Genomic DNA, 27292 nt, shown 5'->3' with positions numbered 1-27292 from the left:
CATATTTGATATTTCATTAACTTTCAGAGTCACTGATTTTATCAAACTAGCCAATTTTATTTTATAATTGACTGTGGGTATTGTCTTCATACATTTATGGAGAACAAACTCAACAGGTCACAAAGATAATGATGTATTTGAAAGAATTATGGAGGGTTTAATTGTTATATTGAACTTAGGCTACCTTTATGATGAATTCATTATTTTGTATTAAGTACACAAAATAACTGTATGTGATCTCTCCCACAGTTCCACAATTCCCAGGCTGCTTGTTTGATTGAATCCAGACTTTACATTTGTGGTATTCAATAGACAACACTTTCTTCATAGAAAGATGAGACCATTTACCCTAACCTTCAATTATAGATATGATTAACAAGAACATTTAAAGGCACAGTGCAGTCAAAAATCTAATTTTCCTTTGTTTTGTATCATATCGTACAACAGCTGATGAAACTTAAAGTGTCAAAGTGTGAAAACATTTGATCAGAGTTATTTCCTGACAGTTACAATCTACACACAATCTTCTAATCAGCAGGTTTGCATGGGTGGGAGTTTCAGCTTTCCATGGTGACATCAACATTCAGTAAATTGGTTAATAGACCACTAACAAAGAGACATCCAAACTGCTCTGCTAATAACAGATCATTTTCAGTTTCCCCCTCCCCACTCAGACCACTAACAGACAGTCCGAAATAAAATTATTGCTTGAAAAATATTTTGTGTTAAAAGTGATTTTTGCCCATTTTAATGGAAATCAGTAAGCTGTTACCCAGAAAGTATTTGATATTGATATAAACAAGGTTGCATTGGGCCTTTAAGCAAAAGGAAAGTCATATCTGCTAATAATTCAAAAAAGGCACAATGAAGAGGCATTCATTCAGGCCATTAGCCGTTGGAAAAATACAGGCTGCCTAATTGCTTCTCTTTACCCTGTAATTTGCATTCCATTATACTTTATGGGTGAGTCACAGTTTAAATGGAATGACACACTGTATGTTGTGAGGATTTTGATTCCAAGTCTGCAGATCACTCTACTTATCCATGAATAGCTAGCTCTACATGGTTTAACTTTTATTTTGATGCGCTGACCAACTGTGTCTTCACTGACATTTTCTACCTCTCCCTGTCTGAGTCTGTAATACCAACATGTTTCAATGACTACCGACCCATAGCACTCAAATCTGTAGCCATGAAATGCTTTAAAAGACTGGTAATGGCTCACATCAACACCATTATCCCAGAAACCCTAGACCCACTCCAATTTGCATACTGCACCAACAGATCCACAGATTATGCAATCTCTATTGCACTCCACACTGCCCTTTCACACCTGGACAAAAGGAACACATTTGTGAGAATGTTATTCATTAACTATAGCTCAGTGTTCCACACCATAGTGCCCTCAAAACTCATCACTAAGCTAAGGACCCTGGGACTAAACACCTCCCTCTCAAACTGGATCCTGAACTTTCTGACAGGCCGCCCTCCGGTGGTAAGGGTAGGTAACAACACATCCACCATGCTGATCCTCAACACAGGGGCCCCTCAGGGGTGTGTGCTCAGTCCCCTCCTGTACTCCCTGTTCACTCATGACTGTACAGCCAGGCATGACTCCAACGCCATCATTAAGTTTGTGGGCACCGTTGGTCACCATATTAGTGCAATCAATGTATTGTTTAGTGTTTTGTTGTGTAGCGACTTGCTGGCATGCATCCACAAAAAAATGGTTGAGTTTGCCCCACCATGATTTACATGCTAAAATCGCTACAGATAACAATACACAACAAAATACAATATACACGTTAAACTACACAACGTGCCACAAAATGCTGCAGTAGCCCGCAAGGTGTGCCACAGAATGACGCAACTTTTAAAGGAGGAACCACTGTACACATTAAAATACATGATTTGAAATACAATCATAAAACATATACACATTCTTCAGTAAAACAAACAAAACTTTCCTCTTATTTCTGTTGCTAAATAGCAGGTATTACCAAACCGGGGAATGCATACCGCAATGCTGTCGGGGGTACACCCCAAAAAAATGTGATTCACAAAACTGTGCTTCACAAATGTGATTCACATTTTTTTAATCGTTTTTTCTTCACATTTTCAAATAGCACATTTATATTTTTCAACGGGGCTATACATAGATTTTCTCGCCTGAGTAGCCTCATTTCACCTTCAAAAATAAACTGTAACCCAATAGTGTTCAGCGAAATAACAACACAATGTCAAATACAGGTAGCCTGTTCAGATAATTAACATTCAGAACAGGCAAACCCCATACTATTGTGGAGGACTTCATTCTTCATGCTGCTGTGGATATGGCTGGGACAATGCTGGGGGAAAAGGCCCAAAAAACTATAGACAATGCCTTCATCCAACAACACTGTTTCACAACGCATCAGTGACATGGCAGGAGATGTTATGAAACAATTACTGCTTCGCATACAAGCCAGTGATTTATATGCGTTACAGCTGGATGAGTCAACAGAAGTGGCGGGCCTGGCACAGCTCCTGGTATATGTCCATTGTGTTTATGGGGTGTCAATTAAGTAAGAAATCCTCTTCTGCAAACCACTGGAAACCAGGACAATATGAGAAGATATGTTTAAAGTACTGGACAGCTTTGTGACATCAAATGGACTTTGGTGGTCAAGATGTGTTGTTATCTGTATTGATGGCGCAAAAGCCATGACAAGGAGACATACTGGAGTGGTAATGCACATGCAAGCAGTTGCTCTCTACGTCATTTGGGTACACTGCAGCATCCACCAAGAGGCTCTTGCTGCCAAGGGAATGCCTGACAGCTTGAAAGACGTTTGAGACTAGAGTGAAAATGGTTAACTTTGTTAAAGCAAGGCCCCTGAACTCTTGTGTATTTTCTGCATTATTCAATGATATGGGCAGCAACCATGTAATACTTTTACAACATACAGAAGTTATTGTTATCAAGGGGAAAAGTATTGACATGTTTTTTTTAATTGAGAGAAGAGCTTACTTACCATAATTTTCACTTGTCTTACCGCTTGCATGATGACGAGTTTCTCACACAACTGGCCTATCTGGGAGATTTTTTTTCTCGCCTGAATGATCGGAATCTAGGATTACAGGGACTCTCCACAACTATATTCGATGTGTAGAACAAAATTGAGGCTATGATTTAGAAGTTGGAGCTCTTTTCTGTCTGCATTAAGGACAACACACAGGTCTTTCCATCATTGTATGATTTTTTGGTGTGCAAATGAACTCCAAGCTTACGGATAATGTCAAATGTGATATAGCGAAGCACCTGAGTGAGCTGGGTGCGCAATTACGCAGGTACTTTCCCGAAACAGACGACACAAACAACTGGATTTGTTATCCCTTACATGCCCTTCCTCCAGTCCACTTACTGATATCTGAACAAGAGAGCCTCATCGAAATTGCAACAAGCGGTTCTGTGAAAATTGAATTTAACCAGATGCCACTGCCAGATTTCTGGATAGGGCTGAGCTGAGAGTTTTTTAACTTGGCAAATCTCAAACCTTTGCAACCACGTGCCTATGTGAGAGTGGATTCTCGGCCCTCGCTAGCATGAAAACAAAATACAGGCACAGACTATGTGTGGGAAATTATTTAAGACTGAGACTCTCTCCAATACAGCCCAACATTGCAGAGCTATGTGCATCCTTTCAGGCACACCCTTCCCTTCCCTTCTCAACCTGTGGTGAGTTATACACAAATTTAGATTAACAAATAAGGTTTTATACTGTATATAAGATGGCTAAATAAAGAGCAAAATGATTGATTATTATTATATTATTATTTGTGCCCTGGTCCTATAAGAGCTCTTTGTCACTTCCCACGAGCCAGGTTGTGACAAAAACTCACACTCATTCTTATGTTTAATAAATGTATCATATAGTGTGTGTGTGGCAGTCTTACAATGATGGCAAAAAACAACATTTGAGAGTGCGCTGACCTTGGTGCTAGAGGGGGTACACAGCTGGAGGTTGACTGTTTGAAGGGGTATGGGACTATAAAACGTTTGGGAACCACTGCTATATAGGATAGCAAGATAACAAGGAGTAGAAGTGAGTAACTAAATCAAACTATCTAAATGGTTAATTAAATGAGGAGAGAAAGTCCAATACTGACCCTTTGAAACACAACATTAATGAAAAACTGTGTTTAAGAAAAGTAAAGATACAAGCTCTTTAAAGATGAAAGATCTTGCTACATCTCTTTTTCTGAAGTCAAGGAAATAAGGCTCAGACACTTTTAGATCTTGGCCTTGTTTCCCAGTGCCTTCGTAGTGTTAAGATCATCATTAGAACCATCTTAAAATGTATTTTTAGTAGCTGAGGTGTTTCCCAGAGCCTTTATTAGTAAAGTGTCTCTTAAAAACCTTTGTACATCTATGAGTGATCCCGACCACCCGTAGAGCAGCCAAAGTGCATCATTAATTAAGCTTCTTTTTTTTTACCTCACAATAGATCATTTTAAAACAACTTATAAGTGTTTTGCGTGAATGATGATACAATAATATCTGTTTCATTTGGGTAATGTGACATTTAAAATATGTCACTTTTTCCTCATTTTGTTGCGTTACAGTCTTATTCTAAAATGGATTAAATGTTTTTCCTTATCAATCTACACACGATACCTCATAATGACAAAGCGAAAACAGGTTTTTAGAAATGTTTGCAATTTTTTTTTTTTTTAAAGACCAAAAATACCGTATTTACATAGGTATTCAGACCCTTTGCTATAGACTCGAAATTGAGCTCAGATGCATCCTGTTTCCATGAATCATCCTTGAGATGTTTCCACAACTTTATTGTAGAATTGTAGAGTAGAGTAGAGTTCACCTGTGGTAAATTGAATGGACATGATTTGGAAAGGCACACACACACCTGTCTATATAAGGTCCCACAGTTGACAGTGCATGTCAGAGCAAAAACAAAGCCAAGAGGTCAAAGGAATTGTCCATTGAGGCCTTGGTCAGGGAGGTGACCAAGAATCCGATGGTCACTCTGACAGAGCTCTAGACTTCCTCTGTGGAGATGGGAGAACCTTCCAGAAGGACAATCGTCTCTGCAGCACTCCACCAATCAGGTCTTTATGGTAGAATAGCCAGATGAAAGCCACTCCTCAATAAAAGGCACATGACAGCCTGCTTGGGGGGTTGCCAAAAGGCACCCAAAGGACTCTCAGACCATGAGAAACAAGATTCTCTGGTCTGATGAAACCAAGGCACCGCTCATCACCTGGCCAATACCATCCCTACGATGAAGCATGGTGGTGGCAGCATCATGAAGTGGGGATGTTTTTCATCGGCAGGGACTGGGACACTAGTCAGGACAGAGGGAAAGATGAATGGAGCAAAGTACAGAGAGATCCTTGATGAAAACCTGCTCCAGAGCACTCAGGACCTCAGACGAAGGTTCACCTTTCAACAGGGCAACGACCCTAAGCACAGAGCCAAGACAACGGACTGGCTTCAGGATAAGTCTTTGAATTTTTTTGAGTGGCCCAGCTAGAGCTCAGACTTGAACCTGATCAAACATCTCTGGAGAGACTTGAAAATACCCGTGCAGTGATGCTCCCCATCCAACCTGACATAGTTTGAAATGATCTGCAGAGAAAAATGGGAATAACTCCCCAAATACAGGTGTGCCAAGCTTGTTGCGTCCTACCAATTGGAAAACTCAAGGCTGTAATCGCTGCCAACGGTGCTTCAACAAAGAACTTAGTAAAGGGTCTGAATACTTATGTAATTGTGATATTTCAGTTTTTTTTAAATACATTTGCAAAAATGATGAGGTATTATGTAGATTGATGAGGATTTTTTAATTTTTTATTACATTTTATAATAAGGCTATTACTGTACGTAACAACATGTGGAAAAAGTGAAGGGGCACTGTTAATGTTGTAATGTGCATATTCGCATCAACCTGAGGCCGTTGCCGAATCTCACAATAATGGGGCTATCGTTAAAAATGCAGGCTCCCACGAGAGGAGATACTCAGATTGCTCGACCTTGTGTCTCCCTCAATCAGCCGATCAACCCACTGCAACTTTTCACTGAGTGCTGAGGTGCAGCTTCTAACAGCCTGTGGGGAGTTCCCTCCAGGTCCTTGGGGATTACCGCTGCCTCCGAAAATGATTTTTTTAATGAAAAACCAAAATGTGTGCAGGTGAGGGCTTGTTGCTGTATGTATTTGTAGAATCAAATAAAATGATCTGAGACGGGCCATGCCAGTGTGAGGTCTCCTAGACAGAGAGCTCCTGTACATTCTTTGTAATAATACATAATAATACAAAATGTATAGCATTTTTCTATATTGAACTATTGATTTAGCTTAATATTGTTTGAATAGTTTGAATGCAGCACAGTTTCAAGACTGAAGTTGGATGTTGGTTTTTGGCTAGCTAGCTAGCTAGCTAATATTAGCTGGCAAGCATGCAATGTTTTGAGTTGATTATGCCTATTGTCTGGAGGTTGGGGATGAAGAGAAGCACGTGTAGAGAGATGAAAGTTATAAGGATACTCCTGAAGTATTATTGATGTGTGGTGTGCTTTCTGGCACCTTGTGACTGCCGTAGCATAAACCAAGTGGGTGCTGCATTTTGGTAGTAGTGAAAAGTAGCTAGCCACTAGTCCAGTGGCTAGTACAGAACTCTAACTTCATTTGACTAAGTCCTACTACGATGCCACAGACAGCGTGGATGGTGAGACACCGTGATGACAATGTGCTGCCTGTCTGCTCCCGACTCTCCCCTTGACCTCCTCCCTCCTCCGCTGACCTCAATCAAGCCATGAACTTTCTCAATCTTTAGTCTCTTGACCGTCAATCTACTCATTAGGATGAATTATGTTGCTGTTTTAAATTGCTTGTTTTTTTGTTGTTGCTTTACAGTGCTTTGAGATTTCTTTATGTAATGAATAACTCTAGAAAAGTTGAATAAATTATTATTATTATATTGTGGTGCAGTGTGCTAAAGCACTGTGGAGGAAGGACAAACAGGGTTCAAATCTTCAAATCAATGATCATTACAAGACAAAAATGGTTTGTTTGTGGATTATTCCAATTTGTTTTCATTCATAAAAAATTGTTTGCAACTTGTATAGGCCTAAGCTACGTTTCAAATTAAATGTGGGTTATTAGTCATCTTTGCTTATGACAACTGGCATTGATTTTAGCACCAGGAAACTGGACAACTCCCCCAACGGGATCATGTTAAAAACCGAACACACCCTCAACAACGCTTTTAGCTGTCGCTCTTATAGGTTCACTCTACGTGCTCGTTTGGGAAACACTTAAAAAATTGGCACGTAAATAACAATTAATCTGGTACGATCATCGTAATGCTTAAATTCCATCGCATCTGGGAACAAGGCCCAGAGGCTTCTCTTCTTTGTGTTCCTGCCAGTGAGCAAGACGTGGCGATAAATGATTATCAAACAAGGCCTCAGAGGGATCCCACAGCTCCAAAGCTGCGTAAATCAGAAGCATCTAGAGGTGGTAGGTAGCTGCGGTGTGTGCTACCACCCTGGGGGCACCCAACTCGAGCATTCATCACATCATCAATCACAAGACATGAGTTATTTACTCAAAAAATAATTAAATAAGTTTTCAAAAAAAGATGCCAAATGATAAATATAATTTTAAAAATACAGGAAACAAGTAGTGTATAAAGAGATATAATATGGGAGAATCGTACACATTATGACAGTAAAAAGGTAGATGTACACACAGAAGGTGCACTAGGAGAAAGAGGACTGTGGTAGTCTACTGCAAGACTTAATGGATACACAGTATCACAATTATATTCATTGTTTGTTTGACATGAGCAGTAATGTGTTTTTGTTGTAGGCAGTCACTTATATTTGGCCTGTTGCACAAATGTGGAGCTGCTATAGGCTACATCATTAACTATTCTGATCTCAGTTGGAGAAAAAAAAGAGACTCCTAACTATTTCAGTGCTTCACAGAGAATAATTCAAATGTCTAAAGATTAATCAACTTCTGCAAAAGACAAATTAATCAAAGGATAATCTGCCCTTTTGCTAATGGTATTAAAGCTAAAAATTCATCCTCCAACTAATCTAAAGCCCAGTTCCATGATCACTCAATAAAAGGTCTGCTTGGATGTACTGATGTGATTTTATCAATCGTTACTGATTTTGAAATTGTGTTGTTTGTGAATAATATGTCATTGATGAAATCAGGAGCTTGCAAATCTTGACTGTTCCCCCTGATATCAGAGCTTTCCTACCCCAAATCATTCCCAGTTGACCGCCTGAGAATGAACCTTCAACAGATGCATATTTAAACTGAAAAATATATAAAATAATTCAACAGGATAGGACATTCCATCAGGTTTAAAACAGTTACAAGCTGACTAAAACGAGAAGGTGGACATTTCATCTGATTAATCCCTAAAACGCTAATATACAGTATGCCATACCTGTGCCAGACTGAATTGCTAAAAACTAGAGACCCAAACATCATGCAGCTGTATAATCTCGTTTTTTATATCTGATGGTGTGAGCCTATGTTACAAGAATATGTGACATTTTCAAGTGAAGAATCCTAATAAAATACGTATCATTAAAAAACGATAGAAGCAAATGTTTACCAAGAGCAACTAAGGCAGGCCAAGGACTCAGTTAAGACCATCTACTGGAAGGATTTCAAAACTCTGATACAAGGATACCTTTGAACTCAGCAAACGGTGGATGTGTGAAGCAAAACCTTTTCAACTGATGCATCAAGAGCAGCCAGGTGAAATTGCAATAAAAATGCCTTGCATACTCAGTGACTATATTTTGTGTTTCCCACATTTTTACAAAAGTACTTTTCTCCGAATGCCATTTGTCTAATGAAACTACCCACATTTAATGAATGCAATCAGGTTTATGGCTAAATAGCTTGAAAGCTGCATTTGTTGAAGTTTGTAAAAAATATTATTTGGGGTATGTTTTTTCTGCACTTCAAAAAATATCTATGTGCAAGGAGTACATTTCCTTTGGAGGTGTTATGAACCATTTAACAATTCAATGTTTTCTGGTATTCCATTGCCAAATGAGTTTTGTTTTTGCTGCTCGCTTATTGATTTCTTGCTTGTTCCATTACTCTTTGAATCATGATCAATGAAACACTTGCAATGTCTGACATCAACCTTATAATGAGTGCTACATTCTCCAGAATAGTTAATTGGGAATAAAAATGATTTCAATACAGAGGATACTCAATGATGATTATAATGGAATGAAAATACTGGTATGTAGCCTCAAGATATTATTTTCTTCATAGCTAATATCATCAGTCCTTATAAAAAGTACAGTATCTCATGAAACACATATGGAGTAGTTGAATCTCTCACCTCACATCCACAGCATCTTCCATGACAGTCATATCAGTCTTGCACTTGGCTGATGGGTTGATTGCCAGCTCAGCAGGTGGAATGACAAAGCTTTTACTCAATGGTAACCACATCCCTTCCCCCAATGTGTATGTGAACCTAAAGAGGAAGAATACAAGGATTTTGACATTGTAAACAAAGTGGGAAAAGTGCCGCAAAGTATATTTTGAAAGAACATTTCCCACTTTGTCCATTTCATTTAGTATTTTAAAAAACCTGGGGCTCCTACCACTTTGCTAATGCCAGTTTGTCTGAAATATGCAAATGTTACAACAGGTCTTCTGGTGCCTTGTTGAGCGGTACTGTAGCTCAGAAGATCAGTGTGGGGAACATCTGTGCTTGCTTTACTACAGGGAAATACAATAAATCTAAAGGTTGCCTGCTGCCCATAGTAGCCTTGGAGACTTTGGATGCTTTCAGCATTTATATCTCTCTGGATAATCACAAGTGTATCCTCAGTTATCTTCAAAAACATTTTACACTCATTTAAACTAAAGGTTGATTGGGCTGAGGAGTAGCATGTGATGTTTTTTCTGGCACATCATCTATTACAAGAGTCTGGACCAAGTACTGTATTCTAGGGGGATTCTTGATCTACCCTTGAACTTACTTCGGCATTGTTTACTATCCAGCATCAACTGGATAGTAAACAGGCTTCAACATGAATCTCAAAGTCAAACTGTTTATGTCACACCTGCATAAAGATGTGCATAAAGAAGGTGTTCTTCTATTTGACACCAAATGCAGTTGTATCATTTCTTATATATTGTGAATGCATCATCGTAGCACAAAATAAACGGACTTGTTGATTAAAATGGTTAATGGACATTTTTTGCAGACTTAACATATTTTGCAATTCACATTGTGCAATTGGAATCTAAACAAAATGCTAACTTAGCATAGGAAAAGGCCACCAGATCACTGCATGCATTACTAGTCACTTTAGGAAGGGAATGATTAAACCCACTGTAAGCAAGAGCTTTAATTATGTCCCTCCAATTACCTCCTCTGCTTCCAACTGCAGTGTTATATGAATCAACCCCTCTCAGTCCTACCATTTAATATCATGCACTGGATTCTTCCAAGTGATTATGGGCAGACAGGCAAGTCTATTACAACAGTATTATTATCCTATTATTTCCCTGGAAGTCATTGCTACAGCCCCATAAGACTCTCTACTTATCCAGAGGAAATATGCATTTTCTTTGTGGTACAGTATGGGATGATGCCCATATGAAACTGCAGGCTATCAACGAGAAATCTCTTAAACAACAGAAGCTTGTGGAACAGTAGCAAGGAACACTCCTCACTGGAGTTCGTGAGCACAGGAATGAATCACAAGAGAAAACAACCTTTGAGGGTGAACCCCCTCCACCCATTCAGTGCAGGTGTATACAGTGATAGAAAGACTTGACCTGTGATACAAACCCAACCAGTTTATTTTCTTCCTGTACTTGATCTAGTTTCTGCCCAAGCCCTGCCCTGGCACTGTGACAGCTTGCAAATGAATTCAACTAATCGAACTCTGACAAGTTACTTATCTAGATGCTAGACTCTTCACATGATTATAGATCCCCCATGTTATTTGAGATTGTTGACTAACTAGTGTGTATAGGATCTTATTTTGAATTAACATGCTGCTCTTGATTCACATGATCCCCCAAGCTCAGTAAACAACAAATGTTTTTCATTTTAATTTTGTATTCTGTTCATGAGTGCAATACTGTTTTGTTGAATTGTAATACACGGATGGGTGACTTGTCAAATGGGCAGCCCCTAAAAACGTTAATTATGTGTGCACCATTTGAACATAAGAGTGTGAGTGGGGTTCAAAGAGGAGCCTGAGACATTTGAATTCCAATGGATGTTGGTGTAAAACGCTTGAGCACAAAGTTACTTTAAACCCGATGCTGAACAGAATATCGAGACAGGCCCCCTGAGCATTAACATTCCAAAGGGGTATCAAATGTATCAAAGAGCCTCATAGAGATGTTTGTATGATGGCTACTCTCAATGACTAACAAAGACAGCGCTTACAACCATGAGAATAACTAAACCATCCCTGTGAAAATATTAACTGTGTCCCAAATGGCACCCTATTCCCGAAATAGTGCACTCCTTTTGACCAGAGCCCTATGGGCCATGGTCAAAAGCAATGCACTATATAAGGAATAGGGTGCCATTTGGGATGTAAAACTGTTTGTTGTTGAGAGCAGTGTCAAGCAGCATAATCAGTATTGTTGTTGTGTCCTTGGCTTTTGAGGAGGCATCTAGATATTGTATATATATACAAAACAGGAGGCATATCATTGATAAGGGTTTTCCCTCCCACGTCCCCAGTCTTTCTCTGTACTCAATTGTAAAATAAATTAGAAAACAACTGTGATGGTTTATATCACAGAATGCAAATGTTGACTTTCTATCGACCAAGAACATTGTGTGATATTTTACGAAACAGGCCTCAGCATTCTGTGGTTTCGTGAGATTGCATGTTTTTTATTTATTTTTTAAATAGCACATTCTCATTAATTCCACAACAGAACAAGATAAATATAACATTTCAAATGTATTACACATTTCATGCAAGGATCAAATTTACGTACACAAAAGTAATCAGACAAATTAGAACTAGAGAACTAAACTGAAACTCTCATTTCAGAGCTGTGTGTGCATGTAGTTAAACTATTAAAATCAGTTTTATGCCTTACACATAAAACAAAATCAATTGTATTACCCGATCAGGGAATGGTTTTTAAAGAATTAACAAATCCCATGACTTAAGATTATTCTCTTTGTAAACATACCCCATGTAGAGCTCAAATGGTACAAAATGAAATACTGCTTTTTTGTGAACATTACTTATTTATCATGTACAGAGTGATACAATTCCTTCATGCCGTTAAAAGAGCAAGATAACTCCGTTTCAACTAAGACAAGATTGGAACTTTGGTGTTTTCTAATGAAACATAATATTTAAAAAAGTAGAAAGTATGTCCTGAAATGTTGTTAGACAGAATAGGAACCCAATCTTTTTTTTCTTATAGTGTAAAATCTACTCGATAAGCTTTCACTTCTTTCTATACCATCTTGAAAAGTGATAATCTCCTGTGTTGTGCAAAAGTAGTAGTATCAGCCATAATCAAATGAAAAAACTTTTCATATTGTAAAAAAAAGTTACTGCTTTCCAACGGGTCAACTCAATTTCATGCTGTTTTAAAAAGGGTTACTTATTTTTTATTTGACGTATTTAGATCCCCATTAGCCGACGCCATTGGCAAAAGCTAGTCTTTCTGGAGTCCGACACATAATGAAAAATACATTACAGACTAAATGTACTTAATTCATTTAAAAACATGAACATGTAGTGTGTGTGTGTGTGTGTGTGTGTGTGTGTGTGTGTGTGTGTGTGTGTGTGTGTGTGTGTGTGTGTATATCTATCAGTTACACATACTGTACATGTCAGAACATACACACAACAAGTAGGTCACACGGGGGAGAGGCATTGTGCCGTGAGGTGTGGCTATATTTGTTTTTTGAAACCACGTTTGCTGTTCACTTGCACTATATAAGATGGAAGGGAATTCCATGCACTCATGCTCTGTATAATACTGTACGTTTCCTTGAATTTGTTCTGGACCTGGGTACTGTGAAAAGACCCCTGGTGGCATGTCTGGTGGGGTAAGTGTGTGTGTCAGTGTGTAAGTTGACTATGCAAACAATTAGGAATTTCCAACACATTCATGTTTCTTAAAACAACATGAAGTGATGCAGTCAGTGACGCAGTCAGTCAGTCTTTCCTCAACCCAAGAGAGACTGGCATGTATAGTATTAATATAAGCCCACTGATTACAATGATGAGCAAGACGTGAAGCTCAGTTCTGGGCCAGCTGCAGCTTAACTAGGTCTTTATTTGCAGCACTTGACCATATGACTGGACAAAAATCAAGATAAGATAAAACTAGAGCCTGCAGGACTTGCTTTGTGGAGTGAGGTGTCAAAAAAGCATAGCATCTCTTTATTACTGACAAACCTGTCCCCATCTTTACAACCATTAAATCAATATGTTTTGGACAAGACCATTTACAATCTAAGGTAACACCAAGTAATTTAGTCTCCTCAACTTGTTCAACAGCCACACTATTCATTGCCAGATTCAGATTAGGTCTAGAATTTAGGGAATAATTTGTACCAAATATAATGCTCTTAGGTTTTAGAGATGTGCACGACCAGTTTATTACTGGCCACCCAACTCCAAAACAGACTGCAACTCTTTGTTAAGGGTTTCAGTGACTTCATTAGCTGTGGTTGCTGATGAGTACTGTATATGGTTGAATCCTCAGCACACATGCTTGTGTAATGCCAGTGGCAGGTCATTGGTTAAAATGTGTATGGATGAATAGATGTGTACTGTGAGTTATCTTACCTGAAAATGCGATCAGATGGTTGTTCTCCCATCACCAGATCAAAACCACGCTGGAAAATAGTGTAAGGCCAGGGTCTGGTGACAAATAAGAGATAGGAGAGAATGAGACTTATTTTCAGTCAAAACCAGTAAGCTAATTTCCGAGACAAGAATGAAATGACTGATTTAAATGAAGAAACATGTTTTATTACTTTAAGTAGAGTGTAACAATGAGTAATCATTATCTTAGGTCTATCTTCATTTAGTGTTGTGTTGTCTCTCTTGTCGTGATGTGTGTTTTGTCCTATATTTCTATTTAATTCATTTTTATTTTTAATCCCAGCCCCTGTCCCCGCAGGAGGCCTTTTGCCTTTTGGTAGGCCGTCATTGTAAATAAGAATTTGTTCTTAACTGACTTGCCTAGTTAATGTAAATAAAGGTTAAATATCACAGCACGTTACACTGCAATACAAATAGGGCCGGCTCTAGCCTTTTGGGGGCCTTAAGCGAGATTTGGTTCCTGCAATTGTACACATTTTGCCATGGGGAGTAGAGAAAACATTGCAGTTTTAAAGGTCCAGTGCAGTCAAAAACGTGATTTTTTTCCCCCCTGTGTTTTATATACATTTCCACACTATGAGCTTGGAATAATACTGTGAAATTGTGAATATGATGATAATACCCTTTTAGTGTAAGGGCTGTTTGAAAAGACCACCTGCAATTTCAGCCTGTTTTGGTGGGATGGAGTTTTGGGCTTCCATGGTGACCTTACCATGCGGTAAATTAGTCAATAGACCAAAAAGAAAGAGATTTCCAAACCTAACTTTCCCTTTTCCGCTCCCCACTGTCAGACAGTCCTAGCTAAATTATTGCTTGAGAAATTGCTCTTTGCTAAGAAGCATTTTCTGTTTTAGTCACAGTAAGGTACTTCATTGTTACCAGAAATGATTTGATATTGAGATAAAAATGGTTGCATTGGACCGCTAAAACACCATGGGGCAGAGAGAAAACGTTGCAATTTGATTAAAAAGATTATGCAATTCTACTCATTTTGAAAATTACCTGGCTACACTAACTACCAATCTAAAAATTGTTAGCTGACATGGCTAATTGAATGACTGTCAGTGACTGACATCACAAGAGAAAAACTGCTGATGCACAACCACATTTCAAAATTGCACCTGGTGTATTCTGCTATTCTGACTCTCAATAGTAAGTTGAGACCCCGACTGAGTTCCAAAGTGACCGCTTATGTTGCTTATGCTTGGCACCGACCCTGAATACACAAGCATAGTTTCTGTTTTTCTTCAGTTGTCCATTAAATATTTATTTTTTATTTTCAGCTCAAACATATAATAAAATGTTTGGCCTCTTTTCAGCACACCATCTCCCAACAACATTTCAACCAATCCCCCAAAATGTGGCAGATCAAAAGTAGCACTATGACAGATGCTGTGGGTTCCTCAGTTGCCTGACATGGGATGTGACTTAGGCTTGTGTCTATTTACCAGAGCTGGGAGAGGAGAGGGGAAGAATGATGGAGATTAATAAACACAGTCAGCTTGGGGACTTGAATCTGCTACAGTGTGTGAGAAATTGTGACAAGGAGCTGCTGCTTCTCTGAGTAAGCTGTTACTATTGGCAAAAGAGCAGCTAAAACCTGATAAAGGCCTTATACCAGAGGGGCCAGTCATTAAACATTTAAGTTGCGCCTGTAGGCTTTCCCTGTCAAAGACTGACTGCACAGGAGAAAGGAAAATCACTTGGGGAGGGAGGGAGATAAGGGAGGATGACAAATGTGTGACACAATTCAGATGTATAGTGAAAAAAGCATATTTCTAACATCAGAACTGCGAAGGCCCTGTAGTAGCAGGCACATTATTTTCAAGTGATGTATAAGGGTGATAAAAGTTGGTAGCATTCTAGAATTCGGGGAAGGATTAAAACATCCATCTGCTTGTACTCCACATTTCATGTTAGACCCAACTATAGTGTTCACAGTTCTGCTGTGTAATAAAGCTACAGCATTTATTACATTTTGCTATATTTAGAAATTTTGTGTTATCCAATTGGTAGTTATAGTCTTGTCCCATCGCTGCAGCTCCAGTATGGACTCGAGATAGGCGAAGGTCGAAAGCCATGCGTCCTCCGAAACACAACCCTGCCAAGCCGCACTGCTTCTTGACACACTGGTCGCTTAACCCAGAAGCCAGCCGCACCAATGTGTCAGAGGAAACACGGTACAACGGGTGACCATGTCAGCGTGTATGCACCTGGCCCCCCACAGGAGTCGACAGAGCGCGATGGGATAAGAACCCGGATCTGTTGTGACGTCTACAGTGCCTTAGACAGCTCCGCCACTCGGGAGGCTGTAATAAAGCTTTTTAACTAAGAGCTGCTATGTCAATATCTGATTTAGCATGCAGGACCATTAGAGGCCATATTGTCACTTACCCTTGATTTGGACCCCACTCGTTACGAATACAGAGATGCTTATGGACAGGGTCCTTCATGTAGCCATCTAAGCATAGACAGTCACCTGCAACGGGAGTACAATAAAACAATGGCATTCTCTGCAGTGAGATCGATTCACCTGTCTCCTTAATTACTCCAGGACTGTGATTATTTCTATTTGCCAGCAGCAGCACAGACAAAGGATGTGTCGGATATGGCACCATTTCACTATGTATTCATAGAGCACTATAAAATGAATAGGGTGCTATTTTGGACACAACCCAAGAACTGTGCAGCATGGCTGGTCAGGCTAGTTCCTCTCCAGCAGCCTCCTGATCAGGGCTAGTTATTACAGCCATCAGAAACAGGGGAGCTGCTCTTTTCTGCTGATGCCTTCTGTCAGCACACAGGAGGAGGGATGTCGCCCTAACCTGATTCAACCAGATTGATGGGGATTCACATTGAGAGCAGGGACCTAGCTACTGTATACTTCCAATGACAGACATGCCGTGAGCGTGTTATACAGGGGATACGGGGGAGAATGCATTAGCTCCTGATTTTCAAATACAAATGTTAGTGCAAAGGTTAACTGTCACAGAATGCCAGGATGAAGGTAATCATATCTGATGTAGCTGCTCATATTTCCTGTACACAACTTGATGGTAAATATATTGAATAACTTATATCTGTAGGCATGGTGTGTTAACCAGCAGTTGTTTTAGGGGTTTAAACAAGTCCAAGCATCAGGTATTCAGAGTTTGAATTCTAAATGGGATTTTTTCAGAGCTCAGATTGAGTGGTAATTTACTCCCTTTATAGATGGTGGGTGTATACAAATACGGATTAAGTGAAATGATGAGTCATACCAATTCAAACTTTCACCAGAGTTAGCTTTAACATTAAAATGCTAGTCTGGGCCCAACACATCATGCTACAATTACCATAATTAAGTACTCATTATGAAGTGATTTTTGCCTATTAATGTGATGCTATTACTTTTACTGCAAATGATGGAAAGTGAAAGTGTCCTAATGTGTTATACAGGTAATGTGTTTAAAAAATGTTATGTTACTGGGTTCTTCGTGTCTCAAGTGACTGACTGAATAATAATGATATGTACTTAGCTTTCTCAACCAAATATCCTAAACGCCAGTGATATGACATGCACTTGACAATGGAGTTTCCTTGAACTATCAGTAATTATATCATATTATATCTTATGCAGTGACAATGCACAAGCTCAATCTATAGAGATAAGATTTGGTAAATCCCAATACATTCATATTCCAAACACTCCTGTTATTTTTGAGTGCCACCTTGCATGAGTAAAGAAAGTGCAGCTAGCTGCAAATATTAAATCCCTTATCCATGACGTTTTAACTCAGAATGTATGTTGGATTCATAAAATGTTCAGGTCTGCGGAACATACAGTATGTAAACCAGAGAACAAAACAAAGTTTGTTTCTGTCTAATAAATGTCTGATATGCTTGAATGGGGAAGCAGAATATAGCAGTAAGACAAAACCATAAACAATAGCCTATAGCACCTCCAGCACTCGTCCCAGCCTCACACAGAGGTATGTTTCAAATTCACAATCTCTTTTAATATTTGCAGAACCTCAGTTATAGTCACAACCCATCCCTGTTTTCATCAGCATCTTCTCCCTGAGAAGGATTGAGCCTGACTTGTAGTTAGCGAGCATCTACTACCTTGCAATCTTTCCAGGCACGGAGAGTAGAGAGGGTTTCATTAAGAATGCATCATATGAAAAACACAATGTAATTAGGCATTGCACCAGGCCTACTATTCTATATTTCATTTTAAAAGCGAGGGGCTCAAATTATGTATTAAATTTTAAGGAATCCAGGTGGTGTCCCCCCCAATGGACCAACTTTTTATTCATTTAGGTCTGAGAATTCACCTTTCAGCACACCGAAGACACCGGTCTATCTTGAATTATGGATGTGAACATGGAGAGAACTCCTTTTTTCCCCCAAAAGTCAGAAATTTCTACAATGATAATCAGTAGCATGGTACACACTTTCTGTACTAAAATGATCATTAGAGAGATTCAGTGAAGTCTACAACAGAGGTGAATAACTAAAAATCGAAAGAAAAATGAGTTTCCCCTCAGTCTGTTTTTATAGCCATACCAGAAAAAGGCATTACAATATAGCAGGCTTCATTGGTGAAAACCTACCCAGTATAATGAAATGTCTAGCTGAAAAACAACACCAAAACCTGGCAGTATTAATTAAACAGTATCAGTCAAAAGTTTGGACATACTTACACATTCAATATTTTTTTTACCATTATCTACATTGTATAATGATAGTGAAGACATCACAACTATGAAATAACACATATGGAATAATGTAGTAACCAAAAAAAGAGTTAAACAAATCAAAATATATTTTATATTTGAGATTCTTCAAAGTAGCCACACTGCCTTGATGACAGCTTTGCACACTCTTGGCTTTCTTTTTACCAGCTTCATGAGGTAGTCACATGGAATGCATTTCAATTAACAGGTGTGCCTTGCTAAAAGTTCATTTGTGGAATTTCTTTCTATCTTAATGCGTTTGTGCCAATAGGTTGTGTTGTGACAAGGTAGGGGTGGTACACCAAAGATATTCCTATTTGGTAAAAGCCCAAGTCCATATTATGTCAAATAAGCAAAGAGAAATGACAGCCCATCATTACTTTAAGACATGAAGGTCAGTATATCCATAAAAATGTCAAGAACTTTGAAAGTTTCTTCAAGTGCAGTCGCAAAAACCATCAAGCGCTATGACGAAATTGGCTCTCATGAGGACTGCCACAGCAAAGGAAGACCCAGAAGACTCTGCTGCAGAGGATAAGTTCATTAGAGTTAACTGCGCCTCAGATTGATAGCCCAAATAAATGCAACAGACACATCTTACAAGTAACACACACAGACAATAAGTAACAAACACATCTCAACATCAACTGTTCAGAGGAGACTGCGTGAAACAGGCCTTCATGGTCAAATTGCTGCAAAGAAACCACTACTAAAGGACACCAATAAGAAGAAGAGACTTGCTTGAGCCAAGAAGCACAAGCAATGGACATTAAACCTGTGGAAATCTTTCCTTTGGTCTGATGAGTCCAAATTTGAGAAATTTGGTTCCAACCGCCGTGGCTTTGTGAGACGCAGAGTAGGTGAATGGATGATCTCTGCATGTGTGGTTCCCACCATGAAGCATGGAGGAGGAGGTGAGATGGTGTGGGGGAGCTTTGCTTGTGACACTGTCGGTGATTTATTTAGAATTCAAGGCACACTTAACCAGCATGGCTACCACAGCATTCTGCAGCGATACACCATCCCATCTGGTTTGCGCTAAGTGGGAATATCATTTGTTTTTCAACAGGACAATGACCCAAAACACACCTCCAGGTGATGGTGCTACATCAGATGATCTGGCCTAAACAATTACCCGACCTCAACCCAATTGAGATGGTTTGGGACGAGTTTGACCACAGAATGAAGGAAAAGCAACCAACAAGTGCTCAGCATATGTGCTAACTCCTTCGAGACTGTTGGAAAAGCATTTCTTATGAAGCTGGTTGAGAGACTGCCAAATGTGTGCAAAGTGGTCATCAAGGCAAAGGGTGGCTACTTTGAAGAATCTAAAAAATATTTAGATTTGTTTAACACTTTTGTGCTTACTACATGATTCCATATGTGTCATAGTTTGATATCTTCACTATTATTCTACAATGTAGAAAATAGCAAAAAATAAAGAAAAACCCTTGAATGAGAAGGTGTGTCCAAACTTTTGACTGGTACTGTATATGATATAGTGTCTTCATTAAGTATTCACACAGCTTGACTTTTTCAACATTTGGTTCTGTTACAGCCTGAATTAAACATGGATTAAATTGAGTGCCACTGATGAACACACAATACCCCACAATGTCAAAGTGTTTTTTTAAAATGTTTTTTAAAAGTTATAATGTCTTGAGTCAATAAGTATTCAACCCCTTTTTATGGCTAGCCTAAATGTGCTTAACAAGTCACATAATAAGTTGCATGGACTGACACTGTGTGCAATAATAGCGTTTAACATGATTTTTAAATGACTACCCCATCTCTGTACCCCACACATACAATTATCTGTAAGGTCCCTCAGTCGAGTTGTGAATTTCAACCACAGATTCAACTACAAAGACCCGGGAGGTTTTCCAATGCCTCAAAGAATGGCACCTATTGGTAGATGGGTAAAAAAAGTAGACATTGAATATTGCTTTGAGCATTGTGAAGTTGTTAATTACAATTTGGATGGTGTATCAATACACCCAGTCACTACAAAGATACAGGCGTCCTTCCTAACCTTCCTAGGCCAATGGTTGTAATTGTAGAATTATGCCATATTTTAATAGATCATGCTAAATGGGGTTGGAATGTTGAAACATAAAATCAATAAAAGTTGATAATTTGTTAATTTGACAAAAATCTGTTCAAATCACACTGGATGTATTATACTTTAGAATTGCATTGGGGGCATACTTATTTCACCGTACAGCCTTACCTATGGATTATGGCATGAGGTATCAGTCTACTCAGTGGCACCCCCCAGAGAACATTAGCATCGTAGCTCTTATTGCGGGACTCAAACAACTGTGAATTGAGTCACATATATTGTCTACCTATGTGTATTGAACACTATTCCAGAGGAAAAACAATACTGCGTGGATATTTTGGAGTCTGAAAACTCTGAGGAGGACGTTGGGAAAAAATATATTGGGTATTGAATCCACTGTTACCCCATTTCATTGATCCCCAATCCAGAGGTAAAGCTGAACAGTGCAATATGAATGTCAATACACACAATAGGCTGACTGGGGAGGTGATTTCACACAGTCACAGTCCCGCGATAAGAGCTACAACATGTTCTGTGGGTGTCACCGAGTAGACTAATGCTTCACATTCCATCCTTGTTTAACATAATCTAGTCTAAATATGCTATGTTTCCACCTTGTAACCCTCTGCATCACCTTCAGAGGTACTTTTATTTTGAAGGCAAACCACAAATTCCACTATTGTGCCTAATCCTTATTGCGGCTAGCTTCACAACACATAACCCAGTCAGGTCAAGCCTCACTAGCCAGATGAATATTCTGAATTTGCACGTGCAAGCCAAGCGCCACCACTACTATCAGGATTACTAAATCATTGCTAAGAACAATGAAAATGACTGCAGTTTCTACTGGTCATTGTTTTCAGGCTGGTTGTATTGGTGCTAGCTAGGTACCAAGCTAAAGCTAGCTAGCTACCCCAGAAGTTGTGGTCAAACAAATAATGGTTTATTATCAATGCGGTATTGTAAACACAATGTTCGTGTCCGGTGTTTGCTTATTTGCAGACTTTTTTGTACAGCTTTGACAGTGTTACTGATAGTAGTGGTGGCGCTTGGCTTGCAAATGCAAATTCAGAACACACAACATTCTATAATAGAACTGTGTTATTTGACATGTCAAATTAAAAGCTTATTTAACGTGACAAACAGTGTTATTGTCAAATAGTGTTGTTTGACGTGTATCTTTTGTTGACAAGCAAAGACCCAAACGGTGTTCCATAGTATGCCGTGAAGCTAATAGCAGTGACGCTATTACTGTGTAACTCTGGTAGGGCAACATCTGAACAATAGCGCACTTGGTAACGTTAGTGTACCGGTGCGTGACCAGTCGCAAAAGCCAATAAGAATAGTTGATTGTCAAGGGCAATGAATTCCACTATGTTGCCGTAAATGGATTTCGCGTTTGAGTTGTCTCCTTGACATTTTCTTACTCTTTCAAAAGACTGCTTGACTTGTTGACTGCTGTAACCACACAGCTAGGTTAGGAATGCTGTGTTGCACATGTAGTGCAACATTTTACGTGGGGTCATTATGTCATGTACCTAATAGGTTGTACGTCAGCTTTGACATCGGTTTTTCACATCGGTGTTAAACTAGACATCGGGCCGATACCGATGTTTGCATTTTTAGCTAATATCTTCCCATTCTGATATGTTCACCGGTATATTGTGCATCTCTACTTGAAAATGTTTGTGATAGCAATAGAGAGGAACATTTTCTGGGTGACCTAAATATTGGCCAGCTTTCATCAAACTGCCCACTCAAGTAAAAGCTTCAAAAGGTAACAAGTGCCTGCAACCTGGTTCAGGTTATCAGTCAACCTACTACGGTATTTCTAAACAGCACAGAAATGAATCATCCACATGTATTGATTCCTAAGTCTTTATTAATGCTGCAGAAATCTGCTTTAAAGCAGTATCCAAATCCATCCGATGTAATGATCAAATGTTGGTAGCCATATCTAGGAAAACCATTTCTCCTTTGCCAACATAATCCAACCACCTGACAGGTTTGGTATATCAAGAAGCTGTTGTGTGGGCGAGCGGTTTGCTGATGTCATTGTTGTGAACAGAGTGCCCCATGGTGGCGGTGGGGTTATGGTATGGGCAGGCATAAGCAAAAGACAATAAGCACAATTGCATTTTATCGATGGCAATTTGAATGCACAGCGATAATGTGACAACATCCTGTCGCCCACTGTCGTGCCATTCATCCGCCGCCATCACCTAATGTTTCAGCATGATAATGCACTGCCCCATGACACAAGTATCTGTACACAATACCTGGAAGCTGAAGATGTTCCAGTTCTTCCATGGCCTTCATACTCACCAGACATGTCACCCATTGAGCATGTTTGGGATGATCTGGATCTATGTGTACGACCGTGTGTCCAGTTCACGGCAATATCCAGCAACTTCACACAGCCATTAAAGAGGAGTGGGACAACATTCCACAGATCACAATCAACAGCCTAATCAACTTTATGCGAAAGAGATGAGTCGTGTTGCATGAGGCAAATGGTGATCACACCAGATACTGGTCCACGCCCCTACCTTTTTAAGATATCTGTGACCACAGATGCATATCTGTATTCCCAGTCATGTGAAATACATAGATTAGGGTCTAATTTATTTATTTAAATTGACTGATTTCCTGATATGAACTGTAACTCAGTAAAATCTTAGAAATAGTTGCATGTTACGTTTATATTTTTGTGCAGTATACTTAAAAAAATTAAAAATACTGGCAAGACAAGCAAACTTAGACCTGACATGCCAGCAAGAAACGCCAAACCTACACATCCAAGTATAACTGACCAAATTATGATTCTTGTCTATCAACAATGAGGAGCCACCTGGGTCTGGCAACTTGGATGGAAAATTACTGAGGATGATAGAGTACGATATTGCCACTCCTATTTGCCATCTCCTCAATCTAAGCTTACAAAGAACTGTGTGCCCCCAGGTCTGGAGGGAAGCAAAGTCATTCCGCTACCCAGGAATAGTAAAGCACCCGTTACTGGCTCAAATAGCCGACCAATCAGCCTGTTATCAACCCTTAGTAAACTTTTGGAAAAAACAGTGTTTGACCAGATACAATGCTATTTTACAATAAATAAATTAACAACAGACTTTTAGCATGCTTATGGTAAATGGCATTCAACACGAACGGCACTTACACAAATGACTGGTGATTGGCTGAGAGAAATTGATAATAAAAAGATTGTGGGAGCTGTTTTGTAAGATTTCATTGTGACTTTTGACTTTATCAATCATAGTATGCTTCTGAAAAAAATGTACAGTGGGGCAAAAAAGTATTTAGTCAGCCACCAAGTGTGCAAGTTCTCCCACTTAAAAAGAGAGAGGCCTGTAATTTTCATCATAGGTACACTTCAACTATGACAGACAAAATGAGGGAAAAAAATCCAGAAAATCACATTGTAGGATTTTAATGAATTTATTTGCTAAATATGGTGGAAAATAAGTATTTGGTCAATAACAAAAGTTTATCTCAATACTTTGTTATATACACTTTGTTGGCAATGACAGAGGTCAAACGTTTTCTGTAAGTCTTCACAAGGTTTTCACACACTGTTGCTGGTATTTTGGCCTCCATGCAGATCTCCTCTAGAGCAGTGATGTTTTGGGGCTGTTGCTGGGCAACACGGACTTTCAACTCCCTCCAAAGATTTTCTATGGGGTTGAGATCTGGAGACTGGCTAGGCCACTCCAGGACCTTGAAATGTTTCTTACGAAGCCACTCCTTCGTTGCCCGGGCGGTGTGTTTGGGATCATTGTCATGCTGAAAGATCCAGCCACGTTTCATCTTCAATGCCCTTGCTGATGGAAGGAGGTTTTCACTCAAAATCTCACGATACATGGGCCCATTCATTCTTTCCTTTACACGGATCAGTCGTCCTGGTCCCTTTGCAGAAAAACAGCCCCAAAGCATAATGTTTCCACCCCCATGCTTCACAGTAGGTATGGTGTTCTTTGGATGCAACTCAGCATTCTTTGTCCTCCAAACATGGCGAGTTGAGTTTTTACCAAAAAGTTCTATTTTGGTTTCATCTAACCATATGACATTCTCCCAATCTTCTTCTGGATCATCCAAATGCTCTCTAGCAAACTTCAGACGGGCCTGGACATGTACTGGCTTAAGCAGGGGGACACGTCTGGCACTGCAAGATTTGAGTCCCTGGTGTTACTGATGGTAGGCTTTGTTACTTTGGTCCCAGCTCTCTGCAGGTCATTCACTAGGTCCCCCCGTGTGGTTCTGGGATTTTTGCTCACCGTTCTTGTGATCATTTTGACCCCACGGGGTGAGATCTTACGTGGAGCCCCAGATCGATTATCAGTGGTCTTGTATGTCTTCCATTTCCTAATAATTGCTCCCACAGTTGATTTCTTCAAACCAAGCTGCTTACCTATTGCAGATTCAGTCTTCCCAGCCTGGTGCAGGTCTACAATTTTGTTTCTGGTGTCCTTTGACAGCTCGTTGGTCTTGGCCATAGTGGAGTTTGGAGTGTGACTGTTTGAGGTTGTGGACAGGTGTCTTTTATATTGATCACAAGTTCAAACAGGTGCCATTAATACAGGTAACGAGCGGAGGACAGAGGAGCCTCTTAAAGAAGAAGTTACAGGTCTGTGAGAGCCAGAAATCTTGCTTGTTTGTGGGTGACCAAATACTTATTTTCCACCATAATTTGCAAATAAATTCATAAAAAAATCCTACAATGTGATTTTCTGGATTTTTTTTCTCATTTTTTCTGTCATAGTTGAAGTGTACCTATGATGAAAATTACAGGCCTCTCTCATCTTTTTAAGTGGGAGAACTTGCACAGGTCATCTATAAGTCTTTGCTAGGTAAATCCCCACCTTATCTTAGCTCACTGGTCACCATAGCAGCACCCATATTTCCCTGGTCACCCCCAAAGCCAACTCCTCCTTTGGCCGCCTTTCCTTCCAGTTCTCTGCTGCCAATGACTGGAACGAACTGCAAAAAATCACTGAAGCTGGAGACTCATATGTCCCTCACTAACTTCAAGCACCAGCTGTCAGAGCAGCTCATAGATCACTGCACCTGTACATAACCCATTCAACTACCTCATCCCCATACTGTTATTTATTTGATTAATTTTGCTCCTTTGCACCCCAGTATCTCTACTTGCACATTCATATTCTGCACATCTATCACTCCAGTGTTTAATTGCTATACTGCAAATACACTGCTCAAAATAATAAAGGGAACACTAAAATAACACATCCTAGATCTGAATGAATGAAATATTATTATTAAATACTTTCTCTTTACATAGTTGAATGTGCTGACAACAAAATCACACAAAAATTATCAATGGAAATCAAATTTATCAGCCCATGGAGGTCTGGATTTGCAGTCACACTCAAAATGAAAGTGGAAAACCACACTACAGGCTGATCCAACTTTAATGTAATGTCCTTAAAACAAGTCAAAACGAGGCTCAGTAGTGTGTGTGGCCTCCACGTGCCTGTATGACCTCCCTACAACACCTGGGCATGCTCCTGATGAGGTGGCGGATGGTATCCTGAGGGATCTCCTCCCAGGCCTGGACTAAAGCATCCGGCAACTCCTGGACAGTCTGTGGTGCAACGTGGCGTTGGTAGATGGAGCGAGACATGATGTCCCAGATGTGCTAAATTGGATTCAGGTCTGGGGAACGGGCGGGCCAGTCCATAGCATCAATGCCTTCCTCTAGCAGGAACTGCTGACACACTCCAGCCACAGACAACTACAAATACCTAGGTGTCTGGTTAGACTGTAAGCTCTCCTTCCAGACCCACATCAAACATCTCCAGTCCAAAGTTAAATCTAGAATTGGCTTCCTATTTCGCAACAAAGCATCCTTCACTCATGCTGCCAAACATACCCTTGTAAAACTGACCATCCTACCAATCCTCAACTTCGGCGATGTCATTTACAAAATACCCTCCAATAACCTACTCAACAAATTGGATGCAGTCTATCACTGCAATCCGTTTTGTCACCAAAGCCCCATATACTACCCACCATTGCGACCTGTACACTCTCGTTGGCTGGCCCTCGCTTCATACTTGTCGCCAAACCCACTGGCTCCATGTCATCTACAAGACCCTGCTAGGTAAAGTCCCCCCTTATCTCAGCTCGCTGGTCATCATAGCATCACCCACCTGTAGCACGCACTCCAGCAGGTATATCTCTCTGGTCACCCCCAAAACCAATTCTTTCTTTGGCTGCCTCTCCTTCCAGTTCTCTGCTGCCAATGACTGGAACGAACTACGAAAATCTCTGAAACTGGAAACACGTATCTCCCTCACTAGCTTTAAGCACCAACTGTCAGAGCAGCTCACAGATTACTGCACCTGTACATAGCCCACCTATAATTTATCCCAAACAACTACCACCCTACTGTATTTATTTTATTTATTTATTTTGCTCCTTTGCACCCCATTATTTTTATTTCTACTTTGCACATTCTTCCACTGCAAATCTACCATTCCATTGTTTTACTTGCTATATTGTATTTACTTTGCCACCATGGCCTTTTTTTGCCTTTACCTCCCTTATCTCACCTCATTTGCTCACATCGTATATAGACTTGTTTATACTGTA

At 39.7% G+C, this 27292-nt stretch overlaps 1 protein-coding gene across 4 annotated transcripts in view; it reads right to left on the bottom strand.

Moving 5' to 3' along the window:
- Positions 1-27292, bottom strand: part of LOC115114408 (astrotactin-1-like) — a 247848-nt gene that overhangs the window by 144764 nt on the left and 75792 nt on the right. For all 4 annotated transcript variants that reach the window (XM_029642614.2, XM_065013420.1, XM_029642615.2 and 1 more), the window contains 3 exons: positions 16280-16364; positions 13847-13921; positions 9385-9522 (listed from right to left, as the gene is read on the bottom strand). In XM_029642614.2, coding sequence (XP_029498474.1) covers positions 9385-9522; positions 13847-13921; positions 16280-16364 — 298 coding nt within the window. The remainder of the gene's footprint in view (positions 1-9384; positions 9523-13846; positions 13922-16279; positions 16365-27292) is intronic.

Source organism: Oncorhynchus nerka, linkage group LG9b, assembly GCF_034236695.1.
Source record: "Oncorhynchus nerka isolate Pitt River linkage group LG9b, Oner_Uvic_2.0, whole genome shotgun sequence".
NCBI classification, from domain to species: Eukaryota; Metazoa; Chordata; class Actinopteri; order Salmoniformes; family Salmonidae; genus Oncorhynchus; species Oncorhynchus nerka.
This window is presented reverse-complemented; position numbering and strand designations above follow the sequence as displayed.